Source organism: Galeopterus variegatus, unplaced genomic scaffold (genome assembly GCF_000696425.1).
Source record: "Galeopterus variegatus unplaced genomic scaffold, G_variegatus-3.0.2 Scaffold6665, whole genome shotgun sequence".
Taxonomy (NCBI): domain Eukaryota; kingdom Metazoa; phylum Chordata; class Mammalia; order Dermoptera; family Cynocephalidae; genus Galeopterus; species Galeopterus variegatus.
Genome location: NW_007732776.1, coordinates 88,968 through 106,227, shown reverse-complemented (window position 1 = coordinate 106,227; position 17,260 = coordinate 88,968). Strand labels below are relative to the sequence as shown.

General features: G+C 41.0%; 1 protein-coding gene across 1 annotated transcript in view; it reads left to right on the top strand.

Moving 5' to 3' along the window:
* Positions 1-5,432: 5,432 nt before the first annotated feature.
* Positions 5,433-17,260, top strand: part of TMED10 (transmembrane emp24-like trafficking protein 10 (yeast)) — a 48,414-nt gene continuing 36,586 nt past the window's right edge. The window contains exon 1 of the mRNA XM_008591120.1: positions 5,433-5,708. Coding sequence (XP_008589342.1) covers positions 5,484-5,708 — 225 coding nt within the window. The 5' untranslated portion in view covers positions 5,433-5,483. The remainder of the gene's footprint in view (positions 5,709-17,260) is intronic.

Below are 17,260 nucleotides of genomic sequence, written 5' to 3'. Positions count from 1 at the left end.
CCGAACCCTCGGACGGGAGCGCTGCCGCGCTTCCCAAGCGGCGCACTATCCAGTGCGCCACCGGGCCGGCCCGTGGAGCATTGGTTTTTAACCCTGGATGCACACTGGTTCACAAAGGAGTTTTTAAAAATCCTGATGCCCATGTTGTGCCCCATACCAATGACATCAGAATGTCTAGGAGTGGGAGCCAGGCATTGGTATTTTTTAAAGATATCCCGATGATCCCCATGTGCAGCAAATTTAGGGAACCACTAGAACATGCTGTTCCCGAGCACCATACCCAGATATTCTGTTTTCATTTGTCTAGGTTGGGTCCTACGCATTGGTAGTTTTTAAAAAACTGCTCAAGTGATTCTGGTATGCAGAGGCTATTCCAGTAGATAATTAAGGGAAAGCAGTCATACAGGCCTTAGCAAGATACCTGCAGCTAGTGCTCTTTTTCCACCTGTATGGTCCATCTCTCTCATAGGATGGAGGCTTTGATGAAGGAAAGTGAGTTTTGGCAGATTTCAGAGACAGCATGCTGATGGACACCAGATACTGACCACTTGATGGCCTGGCAAGGAAAACGCTTTGGAGAGGCAACCCAGAACTTTCTCAGCAGCAGGAGTGAAGCCCTATAACAGTATGGTTCTCCAAGCTTTAAGGTTTCAGAGACCTTTTGAAGTAATCCCAAGCTCTCTGAGATCTGCATGTGTGCAGGTTTCAGGCATGGCTGTGTCCAGGTGCAGAGTGTAGCTAACGTTTGGGGGTAAATGCCTTTTGACTCTCTATTAATCCTCCTTTGGAGGTCTTTAACTCCTGGGGCTACTTCACAAAATTTGAGCAACTTTCCTATTTCTTTCTTTGTAGCATAGCTAGCTAGAGACATAAGGTAAACAGGGGACCCCTGCAGTTCCCATCTTACCTCCCTGACCCTACATCCTTCTTCCCTAGAGACCCATCTTTACAACTCTAAGCTATTTTTTTGTCCCTTGGTTCCTCCACTCCAACTGGCCCAGTGGGTTCCATTTTATCTCATTCCTGCCTTGGGATTCTGCCTTCCCAGCCTCCAAGACCTGATCTCTCCACACTGGGCTCTGGGGCCAATGTTCTCTACAAGCAAACAGTGCTTATGGGGCAGAGGAGACACCTCCCTTCTTCCAGTTCTGTTCTTTTCAACTTTTATCTGTTCTCAAGGCAAGTGAGTAGTGGTGATGGTTCATGTGATGATTCTTATGTTTTTTGAAATATGTTCTTTTGAGAGACATTTTGTATCTTTTGATTGCATCATCTCTAAAATTCTTCCTAATAAAAAAACTTTTATAGGTTTTTATTTTTTATTTTTTTTTATTTGGGGTTTTTTTTTTTTGGCTGCTGGCCAGAATGGGGATCCAAACCTTTTACCTTGGTGCTACCAACACCACGCTCTAAAAATTTTTTGTTAAATCCAGACCTCTTAGTGTTCTGAGCCCATATATATCACTAGAAGAACTTTGATCCCGGCAATTGGGGCTTACAGGCTGTAGCATACAAGGCAGGGCCCTGAAAGTTTATCTCACAGTGTTCTACAGACAACATTGATGAAGGGCATTAATTCCCATGAGGAAATGGTGAGGGGCTCATGTGTTCCACCTAGAAAGATAAAAATGTAGCATCATGGGAATCTGGAGAGGAAGATAACTCTTGTTCTTCCAAGCAAAATGAATTGAGGGGAGATGGTAGTGGATACGACACGTTTCAGTATTAACAATTAACATCTTCATGGACGTTGTGGAAGATTTAGTCACGTATAAACCTCAAATGCTGTATTACGAATATAAGTGAGGGTACAGAAAGGCTACCAAGGAAACAAAAACTTCTTAGTAGAGTGTTAACTAGATAATAAATACCAAGTTTTATCAGATGTAATAACAGTTATATCTGAAAACTGGTCTGCAGTTAGGAGCTCTCATTTCTATTTTCGGCTTTAACACTGACTCATTGCATGGCTTTAGGCAAGTCACTTAACGGCTTTGGACCTCAGCTTCTCCATATGAAAAATTGCAATTAAAGTACTTACAAGATAGAGGAACTAGCATTTATTGAGCAACCGCTCCATGTACATCATGTGCTAGGAGCTTTATATCACGTTGTAGTATTTCATTCAAAAATTCAACAAATATTTGTTGAGCACCCACCATGTACAGGTAATTGTGCCTGATCTCAGGGATCCATCAGGCAAAAAAACAAAGCCCTTGCTCTTCTGAAGCTTAACTTCCACTGGGGTGGGGTGATAATAAACAAGAAAATAAATATACGAGATACTCTCAATAGTGACAAGTGCTGTGTACAGAATAAAACCAGATAATGTGATAGAAAGTATCCTGGGGACACGGTTACTTATGTAGAGTGAGCTCTCTAGGAGGTGATGTTGGAGTGGGACCTGAATGGTGAGGAACAGCCTGTAGGGGCCGGAGTCCCTGAGACAAGATCTGAGGAGGAGAGCTCCAGGTACACAGCAAGTACAAAGGCTCGGTGCAGAAAGGAGCTTAAACTGTTTGGAAGACCAGGCAGCTGTGGAAGAGTGAATGGCTGGCGAGAAAATGACTAGGAGGAAGTCATCATTGGGTAGGATGAGATTAGAAGGCAGGAGTCAGACCACAGTGGCTTTTTGGGCTGCGGTAAGGTCTTTGGGTTTTATTCTAATTGACCTGATTTACATTTTAAAAAAAATCACTCTGGGTGTATTAATAAGTATGACTGTAGTTAGACAAAAATGGAAGCAGAGATAACAGTAAGGAGGCTGTTGTGTGACAGAAGTAAAATTTTTCTGTAAAAGTCAGTAAATATTTCAGGCTTTCCAGGCCACATAAACTCTGTCACACGTTCTTCTCTTCTTTCTCCTGCTCCTTCTCTTCCTCTGTTTTAAACAACCCTCTAAAAATGTAAAAACCATTCTTGGCTCTTAGGCAATACAAATCAGGAGACGGCATGTTGGATTCGGCCTGCCTAGTTGAGCAGTAGTTTGTAGAACCCTAGTTTAGACAGAAGAGGAAATTGATTAGCATAGATTTAGGACACAGAACTGATAGGACTTGCTGATGAACTTGCCCTTCATGGGTAGGGGATAAGAGAAAGAGGAAACAAGGATGGTCTCAGTGACTGGGTAGAAGGTGGTGCCATTCAGGGCCGGACCGTGGCTCACTTGGGAGAGTGTGGTGCTGATAACACCAAGGCCATGGGTTCGGATCCCTATATAGGGATGACCGGTTAGCTCACTTGGGACAGTGTGGTGCTGACAACACCAAGTCAAGGGTTAAGATCCCCTTACTGGTCATCTTTTTATTAAAAAAAAAAAGAAGGTGGTGCCATTTATTGAGATGGGGAAGAAGCAGATTTGGGAGAGAGGGGAGAAGGGAAATCAAGGGTTAAATGTGAGTTCCCTATTAGTCATCCAAGTGAAGATGTCCAGTAAGGAGCTCAACATAGACTCTGGATATCAGGAGAGAGGTCAGGGCTGGGAAAACACACACATGGGTATTTCATGGGTTGCAAATCTCTTGCTAATGGTCAGCAGAGCCTCAGAACTTCCAGCAAACAATGAATTAGATATCTGCTTCTACTGATTCCTTGCATTGGCAGGGGAAAAGCCAATGCATATTATCAGGATGTACTGAGTAGACTACCAATCTTATCTTAGATCATGGATAAAACAATCAAACTAAATGTTCCTAAATGGACACCTCATAAAATAATTATTATATGGCATTTGTTAAATTTTAAAATGCTGAACAGCTCCTTTAAGTTTGTTCTTCTTTTGTTTGTGAGACTTCAGTTCCAGGAAAAGAACTAGATAAACTGAAAGGAGTTATTTTTAAAAACAACAATCATTTAAATTACTAATGGCAGATAGTCCATCTTCTGGGTATTTCTTAGATGCCCAATAAACTTAATCAATGTAGATAACGTTTCCTAACATAGGCTATTTTATATTTCTTGTCTGTTTTTGTATATCCTTCAGCTCTGAATATTTGATAGCATCCCAACAACAGTTTATTAAATCAATAAACATGTTGGTATACATGCATAGTATAGTGTCTGGCACACAGTAGGTACTTAATAAGTATTTACTGAATGAATGCATGATTACTGTGTGAATTTACTTACTATAGACTAGCCAATTTGACCCCTAAAGTGTTAATGCATTTAAAACACACAAATACTCACTTCCCCTGACAACGCTCATCTGCTGTTTTTAAACCCGTATCATGTCCATCTCTCAGACTGGACCAAAACACGGTGTTTTAGTCAATGTAAACACAAACTGTAGATTTAGTTTGAATATAACCTAGCATGGTAGACACTCGATGTTTGCTAAATAAATAAGATGCACATTCAGAAGGCCAAACTCCAGCCCAAATACCCCTCTCGAGGGCATGAACTGGACACCTGCCCAGCTCACATTCACCAGGTGACCTCTACACCTTCTCTGATACACTGACCCACACTCGCTAAAAATCAAATTAGAATCTTTCCTCGAAATTCCCCTCTGGGGCTGGCCGGTTAGCTCAACTGGTTACAGCGTGGTGCTGATAACACAAAGGTCAAGAGTTCGGATCCCCGTACCGGCCAGTTGCCAAAAAAAAAAAAAAGAAAAGAAAAAATTCTTCTCTCAAGTGCCTCAAACTCCCGGCTGTCATCTAGACTTCTAGGCGCTCAGGGTGGCTGCAAACCTCCCCAGCCTCACTCGGACGCATAGCTTCAGGCTCCGACTCTGACCCGGGCACCTAGGCGTCCGGTGGGCGGGCCCAGCGAAGGGCCCTGTGGCTGTTCCTCATTGGGGCTTGGTTGCTATGGTGTCATCGACATTAAAACTCGCGGGTACAGCTTCCGGAGGTTAAAGGAGAATTACTTCCAGGGCTGCCCATACTTCCCATGGCCGATTCGGTAGTCACTAACCTCAACAAAAATAAAACTTTTGCGGTAAATTTCTAGGAAATCTCTAACTCCCGGCTGTCATCTAGACTTCTAGGCGCTCAGGGTGGCTGCAAACCTCCCCAGCCTCAGTCGGACGCATAGCTTCAGGCTCCGACTCTGCCCCGGGCACCTAGGCGTCCGGTGGGCGGGCCCAGCGAAGGGCCCTGTGGCTGTTCCTCATTGGGGCTTGGTTGCTATGGTGTCACCGACATTAAAACTCGCGGGTACAGCTTCCGGAGGTTAAAGGAGAATTACTTCCAGGGCTGCCCATACTTCCCATGGCCGACTCGGTAGTCACTAACCTCAACAAAAATAAAACTTTTGCGGCAAATTTCTAGGAAATCTCCTTTAACCACTTAAGCTTGTGATTAATAATACGGTACCATGTCCTTTCTTTGCCTTCAAAAGATTCGCTCTATAGTTTTCGTCTATTTGCCAGTCTCCAAAACGGCGCCAACGGCATCGGTAGGTCAGAGGTGAGTCACGTGGGTCCTCCCGGTTCCGGCGCGGTAGAGGGCCGGGGTGGTGAACGAGTCTCCGGCACCATGTCTGGTTTGTCTGGCCCGCTGGCCCGGCGTGGACCTTGCCCCTTGGCGTTGCTGCTTTTGTTCCTGCTCGGCCCCAGCTCGGTCTTCGCCATCTCCTTCCATCTGCCCATTAACTCTCGCAAGTGCCTCCGCGAGGAGATCCACAAGGACCTACTGGTGACGGGCGCGTACGAGATCACCGACCAGTCTGGGGGCACTGGCGGCCTGCGCAGCCACCTCAAGGTGCGGCACTGGGCGGCGCGGGGCCGGGAGGGGAGGCTTGGGTTCGGGGGAGTCCGGCCGGCAGAGGCCTCGGGGTCGGCCTGGCCTCTTGGTAGCGCCGAGGACGTGGGATGGAGACCGCCTCCTCACCCCGCCGTTGGCGTTCGCGGGGCGGGGCTGGGCGCCAATGTCCGGGAACTCCTAGGAGGGCTGCGAAGCCTTGGCGGATGTGGTGACAACTGAGCTGGGGCGGCCTCGACTTTGTGTCGTTGTCGAGGTCCTATACCTGTTTTGGTCTTAGATACCTTGAACTGTAACTTGGTTTTTCAAAGACGTCTTCGGATGTTGAGTGTGGAGATTGGCATCATGACGCCGCGATACCTGCAGGAAAATAACGGAGACAACTGTGATTAATAAAGTCTGTATTGACTATCTGCTGTCAGTTCCTGACTACTTTACTTAGGTTACCATTTAGTTAGTACACCGCCCTTTGAAGTAGGTGAGTACTGGTAGCCCCAATTTACAAATGAAGAAACTGAGGCTCAGAGAGGTAGAATAAACTAGTATCAGAAATGATATTCTTAGTTTGGTTGTTAAGTATGTTGAAGGGAAAGTGCTGCAGTCTTATTCTCACCTTGCTTTTGGTTTGTAATTCTGGTGCTTGATTAAAGTCGATTATTGGTCACAAAATGATCTCAGTCTTTAGTCCTTTCCCTCTGGTACACCAGAGTCTGAACTTGGCTCAATTTTATATAAATCTCAACTATACTCTTGGATGGTGGCAACTGCTAACAATGCCAGTTTAGTCCCATTTTGTAGTGAAGAGCGACCTGGCCTGATCTTTGAAACGTTTATATGATTTGCTGTCAGTCAAGATTTGATTGTTTTCCATCATTTTAGTCATTCACAAGCACGGTGGAGGTTTTTGTGTTTTTGTTTTTTCTTTTTAACAGAATAGGGCTTTTCTTAGACTAAACAGGAAGAAATATTTTTACTTTTTAATATAACTTCAGATATAATAAGCTTCAAGCATAATTTATGTTTAGAGTATTGGAACCCAGTAGTGGTAATAGATGTGATTTACTTCTACTTTATTTTGGAGATATAAACTATTTTCAGGACTATCGCTATGTGACCCATTTATTATTCTCCTCTGGTACCAAACTTCTGTCTACTCAAGGAAGCAATGATGGCATAATTTAACGGTGGGTTGGTGGGTCATGCTTATGGCTTTTCAAAGGATATAGTTCATGGAATCAGAGAATTTAAGCAATAAAAGAGACTTTGCTCTCAACTCCAGTGTTGCTGTCTCTGATTTGTTCTTGTATTTTTGTTGTTGTTGCTGTTCTTATATTTTATAACCCTTCAGTGGCTCTTTGTTGTTCATCTGATAGTTTAAATTAACCAACATGCTGTGTAGTGCTCTTCATGATCTGTTCCTGAAACTACATGTTGTCACTTCCAGCTTTGCACTCTACACAGAGCCACCCTGAACAGTCCCCTAAATTCACTTATTTTCTACCTTGTATTGTACCTAGTACTTATGTTTATGCGTTGTCTTCCTTATTAGACTGTTACTATTCTGAGAACAGGAATTATTTTCATGTTCATATTTTCTTTTCTTTTGGCGGCTGGCCAGTGAGGGGATCTGATTTTGTTACCAGCACCATGCTCTAACCTGGTGAGCTAACCAGCCAGCCCTCATGTTCATATTTCTCCGAGTGTCAAGCATATTGCCTTGATTTTAGTAAGTAATCAATAAATACAGGAACTGTAGTGTAGCATGACCTTGTGGGAATGATGTCTGGACCTAAGGCCACTGAAGGGACCCCAACAGCAGGAGTTTGTGAATGTACGATAGCATTTTGCCATCACTCTGTTGTCTTCTCTGTTGTCTTGCTAATAACCAGCTTAATCAGACTATCAGTGTCCTAAACCCAAATGCCAAGTAGGTAATCTCACATGCCAAGTAGGTAACATAAATGAACGAATTGGGCCAGGTATTTAAAAAACAAAAAACAAACAAACAAACAAAAAACAGAAATGAAGGGCCGGCCCGTGACTCACTTGGGAGAGTGTGGTGCTGATAACACCAAGGCCACGGGTTCAGATCCCTATATAGGGATGGCCAGTTAGCTCACTAGGGAGAGGTGGTGCTGACAACAGCAAGTCAAGGGTTAAGATCCCCTTACTGGTCATCTTTTTAAAAAAAAACAAAAAAAACCCCCAGCAATGATGATAAGTGAGGGATAACTGGGAGTAGTAGAGATTATTAGTTTGGAGTGATCAGTACTCAGCTCTTGGTGGACTTGCCATGCAAGCATGGGGGCCCTTTTGCCACACTGATTCTTCAAACGAAACCAGAAATTCAGATTTTGATGTGAAAATTTCCAGTTTTTAAACGTCACCAGCCAATTCAAATTAGTGTTGGCATTGGTTTGTTTTCAGTGTTACAGAGAATAGTATAGTGAATCCACCTTTATACCCATTACCCAGATTCAGCAAGCATCAGGATCATGCCACACTTGTTTCATCATAACTGCTACCCCCTTGTCAGTTTATGATAAACTGTTTTAAAGTAAATGCCAGATGTCATGGTATTTCAATCCTGCATACTTCAGTGTGAATTTCAAATTTTGAAAATTTGAACATAACCAGCAATGTTATGTGGCTCTACTCACACCTCACAAAATTAACAATGATTTCTTAGTACCAACTAATACCCAGTCCATGTTCAGTTTTCCTCACTTGTCTCAAAAATATCTATTTAAAATTAATTTGTTGTATCTCCCAAGTGTCTTTAATCTTTAAGTGGAGCAGTCTACTCTTTCGCCTGCCTTTTTTATGCTTCGCAGTTGCATTGTTGGAGTCAGTTGTCTTTAAAGAATGTCCCATATTTTGGATCTGTCTCTGCTTCCTTGAGGTGTCATTTAACCAGTTCTGTCCCCTGTATTTCTTATCAAATGAATCAGGTATAAAGATGTAATCAGATCCAGATTTATCTTTTTTGGCAATGGTACTTCATGGATGGTGCTGTGTACTTCATATGTGGTATTATGGCAGGAACACAGAGTACTTTTTGTGCTAAGTGGGTTCAGGTGTGTATTAGTATCCTACTGCTGCTATAACAAATTACCACAAACTTAATGGCTTAAAACAGAATCTTAACAGTTCTAGAGGTCAAAATTCCTAAAATCAATGTGTCAGAAGGGCTGTGTTCCTTCTGGAAGCTCTGGGAGGGAATCAGTTTCCTTGCCTTTTCTAGCTTGTAGAGACCACCTGTGTTCTTTGGCTCATGACTCCTCCCTCCATCTTCAAAGCCAGTAAGTAGCCTTGTATCTTCAAATCTTTCTCTCTCTCTCTCCCCACTTTCCCTCTTTCTTTCTCTCCCTCCGTCCTTTCTCTGATTCCAACATCTCATCTCCTTCTCTTACCCTCCTGCCTCCCTCTTTCTGTTATGAGGGCCCTTGTAGTATCTTCCCATCTCAAGACCCTTAATTTAATCACATCTGCAAAATCCCTTCTGCCATGTAAGATAAATATTCACAGGTCTGGGGATTAGGATGTGGACATCTTGGGGATGGGGGGCATTATTCTACCTATGCAGATAGCAACAGCCTGAAGCATCCATTGTAAAGCTTCCCATTAATCTTTCACTTTTGAATCCACTGATGACTGTTGTGTGAATTTATTATTTCATTAAGTGGTTGTGAAATTATTTTTCTAATTCTTTTATTCCTTCAATATTTTATTAGCTGGAATTATTCTTAAGGAATTCATCAGTTAAGACCATTTGATTAAGGGGCCGGCTCCTGGGTCACTTGAGAGAGTGTGGTGCTGATAACACCAAGGCCATGGGTTCGGATCCCTATATAGGAATGGCCGGTTAGCTCACTTGGGAGAGCGTGGTGCTGACATCACCAGGTCAAGGGTTAAGATCCCCTTACTGGTCATCTTTATTTAAAAAAAAAAAAAAGCCATTTGATTAACAGAAAATTTACAATTCATATAGGCAGGATAAATGCAGAATTCTTTCCTTTTTAAAATAATAATAAAAATTTTATTGTTGCAGTGACTTGGAAAATTCATTCCTTTTAATTGACAATTTTCAGAGTAAGGAATTTTTGTCTTTGTCATTTGCAGTGTTGTCCAACAAGGGTTTTGGGTTAAAAAAAAAAAAAAGCATTATAATGAACTTTTTTGTTTGTTTGTTTGTTTCTATTTTTACAGTCATTGCGTGTTAGTCAATTGCCTTTGTCTTTTATGCTCAAATTGTCCCTGCATCTTCTTCATATTGGTTGCTGTATTTTTTGGCATGATCCCATTAGGCTTTGATAGCTTTCTTGGCACAATAAGGTGTCGTAGGCTTATCTTGTATGTGTCCATCTGCTGACCTCAGAGCAGCTGTTTCTCCTAGGAGTTCTAGTTCATTTTTGTGGGGAATGGTATTTAGAGACCACAAGCTGGGTGTAATTTTTTAAAATGTAGTATACTGTGCAGGTCACAGAAGACACTTGTGGGCTAGATCCAGCCGCTTAGCCCCAGTTTGCAATCTTTTTCTTAGTGTCTGTTCACTTAGTTTTGCTTTTTATATTTTGATCACTTGAGGTCGAGGATTCTCTTCATGTATTGTTTCAGCTTCTGAGGTGCAACTCCTGAGAGCAAGAGCTCCTTTTTATATGCCAGGGCACATTCTAAGTCTCTGGTCAACCTATGGATTGTCTTCTCTTTGGTCACATGTCCCCCTCTTTTTCACGCAGCTGTGGTTTGAGTTGAGTTAGAAGAACTGGGGACTTTGTGTAGTGCAATCCCTGGCTAATTGGGCTCAGTCTTTGGTGGTCACTCTGAATGAGGTGGTCTCTCTTAGAAGGATCTCTGTGAATATAGTGCCTTGATAAACCTGTCTGATTCCCCTTTTTCCTGTCTAGGATCATCCTAATGTTCAATGAATGCACCTGTGTTATACGATGGTACTTCAGAGGGTCTGTGGAAAGATTCATGTTATCTTTTAATTCTATTTTTTCATGAACTTTTGGAAGTGCCATTGTATATCACTCTTTGTTGCAGTTGTATGTTTACCCATCTCCTTGGATAGACTTGAGCAGAGACTATGTCTCATTCATTATGGCAGTACTTGTGTCTAATATAGTGCCTGGCACATAGGACTTAAGGAATGAGTGAATAAATAAATGAATGGGCACCGCTGTTGCCTCATCTCTGATCTTTCCCTCTTCCTTCCTCTTCACTTCCCTCCTCCCATTTCCTGACTTCAGCGATACAGAACACCTGGCAGTTCTTTGAGTATAATGTTCTCTTAACCTGGATCAGTCTTTGCCTTTACGCTCCTCCTGGGTGCTTCCATTACATCCTGTTTAATATGGCACTTTTCATGTAGCATGATTCTTATTTTGTAAACTCCTTAAAGTCTTATTCATTTTTGTGTGCTCAGTTTAATGTACACATTGTTGTACGAGTTAAACATTTTAGTCTTCTTGAGGAGCCCTGTGGTATAGTGGAAAGAGCCTGGATCTGGAGTCAGATAGATTTGAGTCAAATCCCAGCAGCTCTATTTCTTCAAGAGTGTGTGGTCTTGGAGGAAATTACTTAACCCTTCTGCTCTGGTTCCTTATCTTCAGGATGAGGATGATAGAGCTCATAGAATTGTTAGAAGGACTAATTGAGATGTATGGATTCTTTGTTGTGCAGGGCCCATCATGGTGCTTTGTAGATATTAGTACTCTTTTCTTTCCTGTCTATTGAGTGAAAATTGAATTGCTTATCTGAGCCCCTCACCCTGTCACTGAAGTGATCAGATATGGAATTTTTAATGAGAAGAATTTTTAGTATTTTGTTTGTGATTCTCCCATTTATTCAGCAAATGTTTATTTAATATTTAATATTTAATATGTGCCACACCTGGCTGGGGATGAACAGGGGACAAAGTCCTCGAGCTCTCATGGGAAACAAAGGCAAAAAACAAATTTAAAAAATATAATTTCAAGTAGATAGGTACTTTAATGAAAAATCAAGCAGTAGGGGCTAGGGAGTAATTGGGTAAAGAATATTTGAGTGGTCATGGGAGGAATGTCTGAACAGAGAGAAATGGATTGAAATGATGGGGTAGGACTGTTGCAAAGATTTGTTTCAGGCCTAATAGAGATGCATTTTATGTTGAGATTTCCAGTTGAATTTCTCCCGTATCCCCCTTCTCTACTCATTTCACAAAATGAGGCTAAATCAGGCTAAATATTATCAGATATAAAGACTTTGCTGTTCAGAATTGAAGCAGGAAGTATCAACTCATCATTCATAGTGAATATATAAGTTTCCTCATTGCTTCAGTTCCTTAATAAAAGCCTGTCGTAGGGACTCAAAATCTTAGCTCCCTTGGTTTTGAATTGAAAACTAGATTTTCATGAAGACTAGATGATACCGTAACAGTTTGATAGGATCCAGTACTGTTTAGTATTTAGAATGCTTGTTAATAGTGAAAATTGGGGAATGAATTAATTTTAGGGGATGAGAGGAGATGTTGCCTAAGGACAATTTATACTTTGGAAATAGATTACAAAAAGAAGAAAAGGAAAGAAGAGCCTGATGGTAATAATTTGTCATTTATAAACACTTTCTTAGCTTCTTCCAAGTACTCTAATTGGTCTAACTTTTTTTACATTGTCTTTTTTCGAGACTGCTAATGCTAATTAACAATTTTACTAGATGAGATTTTTAAAAATTTGGATATTATACCCACCTATGCTCTAAATCCTTCACAATTAGCTTATAGATAAGAAAGCCAAACATCATTTGAAGAGTTCATCCTTGAGTCATAGTCCCACTGCAATTTAAACCTAAAAATTACGAAGAAGCAACTTGGCAGTTGGGAAACCATTGGCTTATAACTCCCCCCAAAAGCTATATGAAAAGATACAATATATGCTATAGTTTTCAGATTATTTTATTTGGAATGATTATACTTCTGTTTATTATTACCGGTTAATGTATTGAGGGCTGTTCTGTGTTGGATAGGAGAAAGGATAGGGTGCTTGTTGCTCATTTCTCAAAAGTAGCCATCCTTTTTATGGACCCTTAGGCTAATCTTTTTCTCTTGAGAAAAATTGGCCCTTTCAAATTTGTATTTAACGTAACTGTTTTCTAATGGATTAGAAACAGTCAATAAATAGATGGTTCAGTATAGAAAGCTAATTGATACATTAACACATAATAGGATTAAAATCTAGTTTCTTTTTGTGTTATATATAACATTTCCAGCTTTTAGATGAAACTTCACCTGTGTTTCCTTTATCGTAAAAGTTAAAGGATACATTACTTCATTTAAATCTCTTAATCAATGTGCAGCTGTCCACAACCTTCCCTGTTTTTAACTGATCTAGAGAAGGAAAGGTGGCTGCTCAGAGTTTGAAAATGCTACCCTGTATCTTTATGATGACTTCTGAGGACTGACTCTAGTTTCTAGGAAAGTGGAGCAAATTTATAAAGGTAACCAAGCAGGATGCAGTGACTTCTGTGTTGTTTCTTTTAATGACCGGTAAGGGGATCTCAACCCTTGGCTTGGTGTTGTCAGCACCATGCTCAGCCAGTGAGCAATCTGGCCATCCCTATATAGGATCCGAACCCGTGGCCTTGGTGTTATCAGCACCGCACTCTACCGAGTGAGCCACAGGCCGGCCCTTCTGTGTTGTTTCTTGTGTGAATTGCTGACTGGTGGTTGATCTGAGCCATTGCCCCCATATGCATACACAGCCTGGCAGCCTGGACAGTAGAGTCCTCTGTGAAATTAGCTGGTTGGCCACAGATCAGGATTTGGGTTCCCAAACAAGCCTCCAACTTGAGGGAGGTTGATGTCATCTGCTTTATCCTCTGCCCCTAAACTCATTGTTCAACATAACGTGTGGGAAATCAAGGGACTGGTTGTTAAGAAAGAACAAGGCTTTGTTTGTGCCTAAGAGGGTCATGCTGGAGGTTTTTACCGTAAATAACTTTGGAACAGTATGAAAAAAAACATTTGATCTGGCTTCGCCCCCGCAGTAGTATTGTTAGGGCAGCGACTGGTCTTTCGTTCTCATTTCCCTCCCTTCCTCCCTCTTTTCCCCCTTTTCTCCCCCTCCTCCCACCCCCAAGTCAAGCATGACATATTGCCTATGTTAAGTTAATGTAGCAAATGCTGATAGAAGCAGGAAGAGAACATCTATCTAATATCATACCAATGCCTGGAAATGTTCTGTTTCTGGTTTTCAATACTTCTACAAAAAGCCTCCTAGATGATATTTTAGCTTAAGTAATACTTCTGTACTGTGCTATAACATCACTGAATTGTGTTGGAAATTTGAAAGAATTTAGTGTTGCTAAATGCTGCTTGTGGCCCAAGTTTGACTTTGTTCTGGGTAAAATCTGGAAATGATCCTTTGATTTCAGAAATGTAGTTGACAGACTTTATACTTGCTCTTGTTTGAAAGATCAGGGTAAATTCATTTTGTGCCCATTAAATATAGTTTCTACGCCATCAGAGTTGTCTATGTTCTTCATTTTTGAGATACAGTGATTTGTGATAGCCTTTTGAAAGTGTTTCTGATACTGTTTTTCTAGTCTAAAACTACAGCATCTTTAATGAGTTGGTATTCTTTCTGCTTTTGTATGTTTTAAGTTATTAGGCCCCCTGGCTCAAGATTCATTTACCAAATGAAGTACATAGACCCACAGCCCTTGATCATTATATGTGCACACACAATCTGCTCTTTTCTTCCCCCCATATCTGATGTTGGATCCTTCATGTTGTTTACTCATTATCAGGTTATCTTTTTTTTTTTTTTTTTTTTAAAAGATGACCGGTAAGGGGATCTTAACCCTTGACTTGGTGTTGTCAGCACCACGCTCAGCCAGTGAGCTAACCGGCCATCCCTATGTGGGATCCGAACCCGGGGCCTTGGTGTTATCAGCACCGCACTCTCCCGAGTGAGCCACCGCCGGCCCCTCATTATCAGGTTAAAAACCACATGCAGGAAATGCTGAAGTTATCGTGGATTCCTTACTATCCCCTTTTATCAACTAAAAGGATTGAATACCTGCTCTGTTAGGCATTTTGTATCCCTTCAGTTTCTAAACCTTGCTGCTGCTGCCTTGAGAGTTTACCTGTCCTTTTCTCTGTTTCCATGCAATAACCATTTGGGCCCTAATTATCCCTGAGTTTAGTCAGTGTAGCATACTTTATCTGGTTTGCCGTCCATTAGCACTGTTAGGTTGGAAGTACAGTTAATGACCTAAATGTTTACAGAGTTCTGGGTTATCGGTAACAAACAGTTATAATAACAATAATGCTAACAGTAACAACAATAATAGTAACATTTGTTGAGGCTCGCTATGTGACAGACACTGTTCCAGGCACTTTACCTGTATTACATTTAATCTTCACAGTACCCTTATGAAGTGTGTATATCTATTGTACTTATTTTACAAATGAGGCACAGAGAGGTTAAGGATCATGCCCAAAGCTTTAAGCTCGTAAGTGGCACAACTGTGATTTGAGCACAGATCGGAGAGTCTGACTCTAGAACCTTCCATCTTTACTATGCTGTACTCTCTCTCAAAGAGAGAAAAGGCTAGGTGTTATGTTTTAGTCCATTTTTATTCAATATATAGAGGTTCAACAACGGACTTGCTGTTTCTAAATTCCTGAGTTAGTCAGGAACTGCAAGGTTAGTGGTTATCCTTAAAATAATATGTATACATTGTATACTCAGTATTACACCACAGACTGATCATAAACTTGAAGACAGTACAGGAAGGAGCCTATTTGAAGGAAATTACATCTTCAGGCTATCACCAGCTACACCAAAGCCACAGCTGATTGACTGACCTTTGCTGCTCCCAGAAAAGAAGTTTGTTTTGTTTTTTTAAAGTGAGTCAAGGGGAACATATTCTTGCACTGGTGGGGTACGGAGCTGGCTCAGCAAAAGAAAGCTATGTGTGACCTGTGCCGATAGGAACACAGACTTGCCACCTCCCCTATGGGTCGTACGTCATTTTACATGAGTAGATACAGACTTGTCCAAGTGAACTATCTGCATATACTGAACCTAATAAAAAGTATGTGAAAATGCTTGTTCGCTGCTTGGCTCTGAGTAGACTAAATTTCTTGAGGCTCTAGAGATGTGTGCGTATATCTGTATATGTGTTTGACTTCATCCTTCTGAGTAGTGTTTTTTAAATAAACTTTTTATTATGAAGTTTGGGATTTTCAGAAAAATAGTGAAGATAGTATAGTTCCCACATACCCCATACCCAGTTTCCCTGCTGTTAACATCTTACATTAGTATGGTACGTTTGTCACAATGAATGAACCAGTTCTATTACTATTAATTACTTCATTCAGATTTTCATAATTATTGACCTAATGTCCTTTTTTCTGTTCCAGGATCCTATCCTAGATATATTACATTTAGTCATGTTTTCTTGGGACTCCCCTAGTTTGTGAGTTTCTCATTTTCCTTGTTTTTGATGACCTTGTGAGTTTTGAAGAATATTGGTCAAGTATTTTGTAGGATGACCCTCTGTTAGGATTTGCCTATGTTTTTCTCATGATAAGACTGGGTTTATTGGTGTGGGGAGGAAGACCACAGAGGTAAAGTGTCATTTTCATATCAACATGATTTATCACCATTGATATTGATCTAGATCATCTGGCTGAGTTAGTGTTTGTCAGATTTCTCCACTGTTACCTTTTTCTCACTTTCTATACTATGTTCTGTGGAAGGAAGTCACTTTATGCAGCCCACATGTAAGGAGTGGGAAGTTATGCTTACCTCCTTGAGAGCTGCAGTGTCTACATAAATTGAGAGTCTTCTGCATGGGAGATTTGTCTTTTCTACCCCATTTATTTACTTATTCAAACATTTATATCAGGGTGAATTCATGGATATTTATTATTTTGGATTATAATCCAACACTATTTGTTGCTCTAGTTGTTTCAGCTTTGGCTTTTGGAAACTCTTCTGGTTGGCTCTTATGTTCCTTTGACATACTCCTGGTTTTTTTGTTTGTTTGTTTGTTGTTGTTTTGATTTTTGTTTTTGAGCACTTCCTTACTTCTGGCACTACAAGATATTCCAAGCTCATCTTGTACATTTCTTGCCTTAGTCCTAGAATCAGCCATTTCTTCAAGGAGCCCTGGTTTCTGTTATTTATGGGGTTTTTTTTTTTGTTTGTTTGTTTTGGGTTTGTTTGTTTTTTTGTGGCTCACTGGTCCTGGTTTTTTTAATTGAAGAATGTATTAGAAACCAAGATCTGGATGGAAAGTATTATTTTAAGACATGTTTTCCTGGTGCTTTTTTCTTTTTGGACACAATTGTGGTAGCACACAAAAGTGGCCAATAGTAGTCCCATTTTTCTTGGAACTTTAGAGTAAGGCTGGAATTCTGTGAGCAGCAGGAGTGGAGGGGGCTAGGGTGAGGAGAAAAGTGGTAGTGCTTGGCTTTACAATGTAAATTTGTTATCTTGCTTTCTTTAAGGCAGGGTGAGGCCTCACCAGTAAGTCTTTTCAAAAAAAAAAAAAAAAAAAAG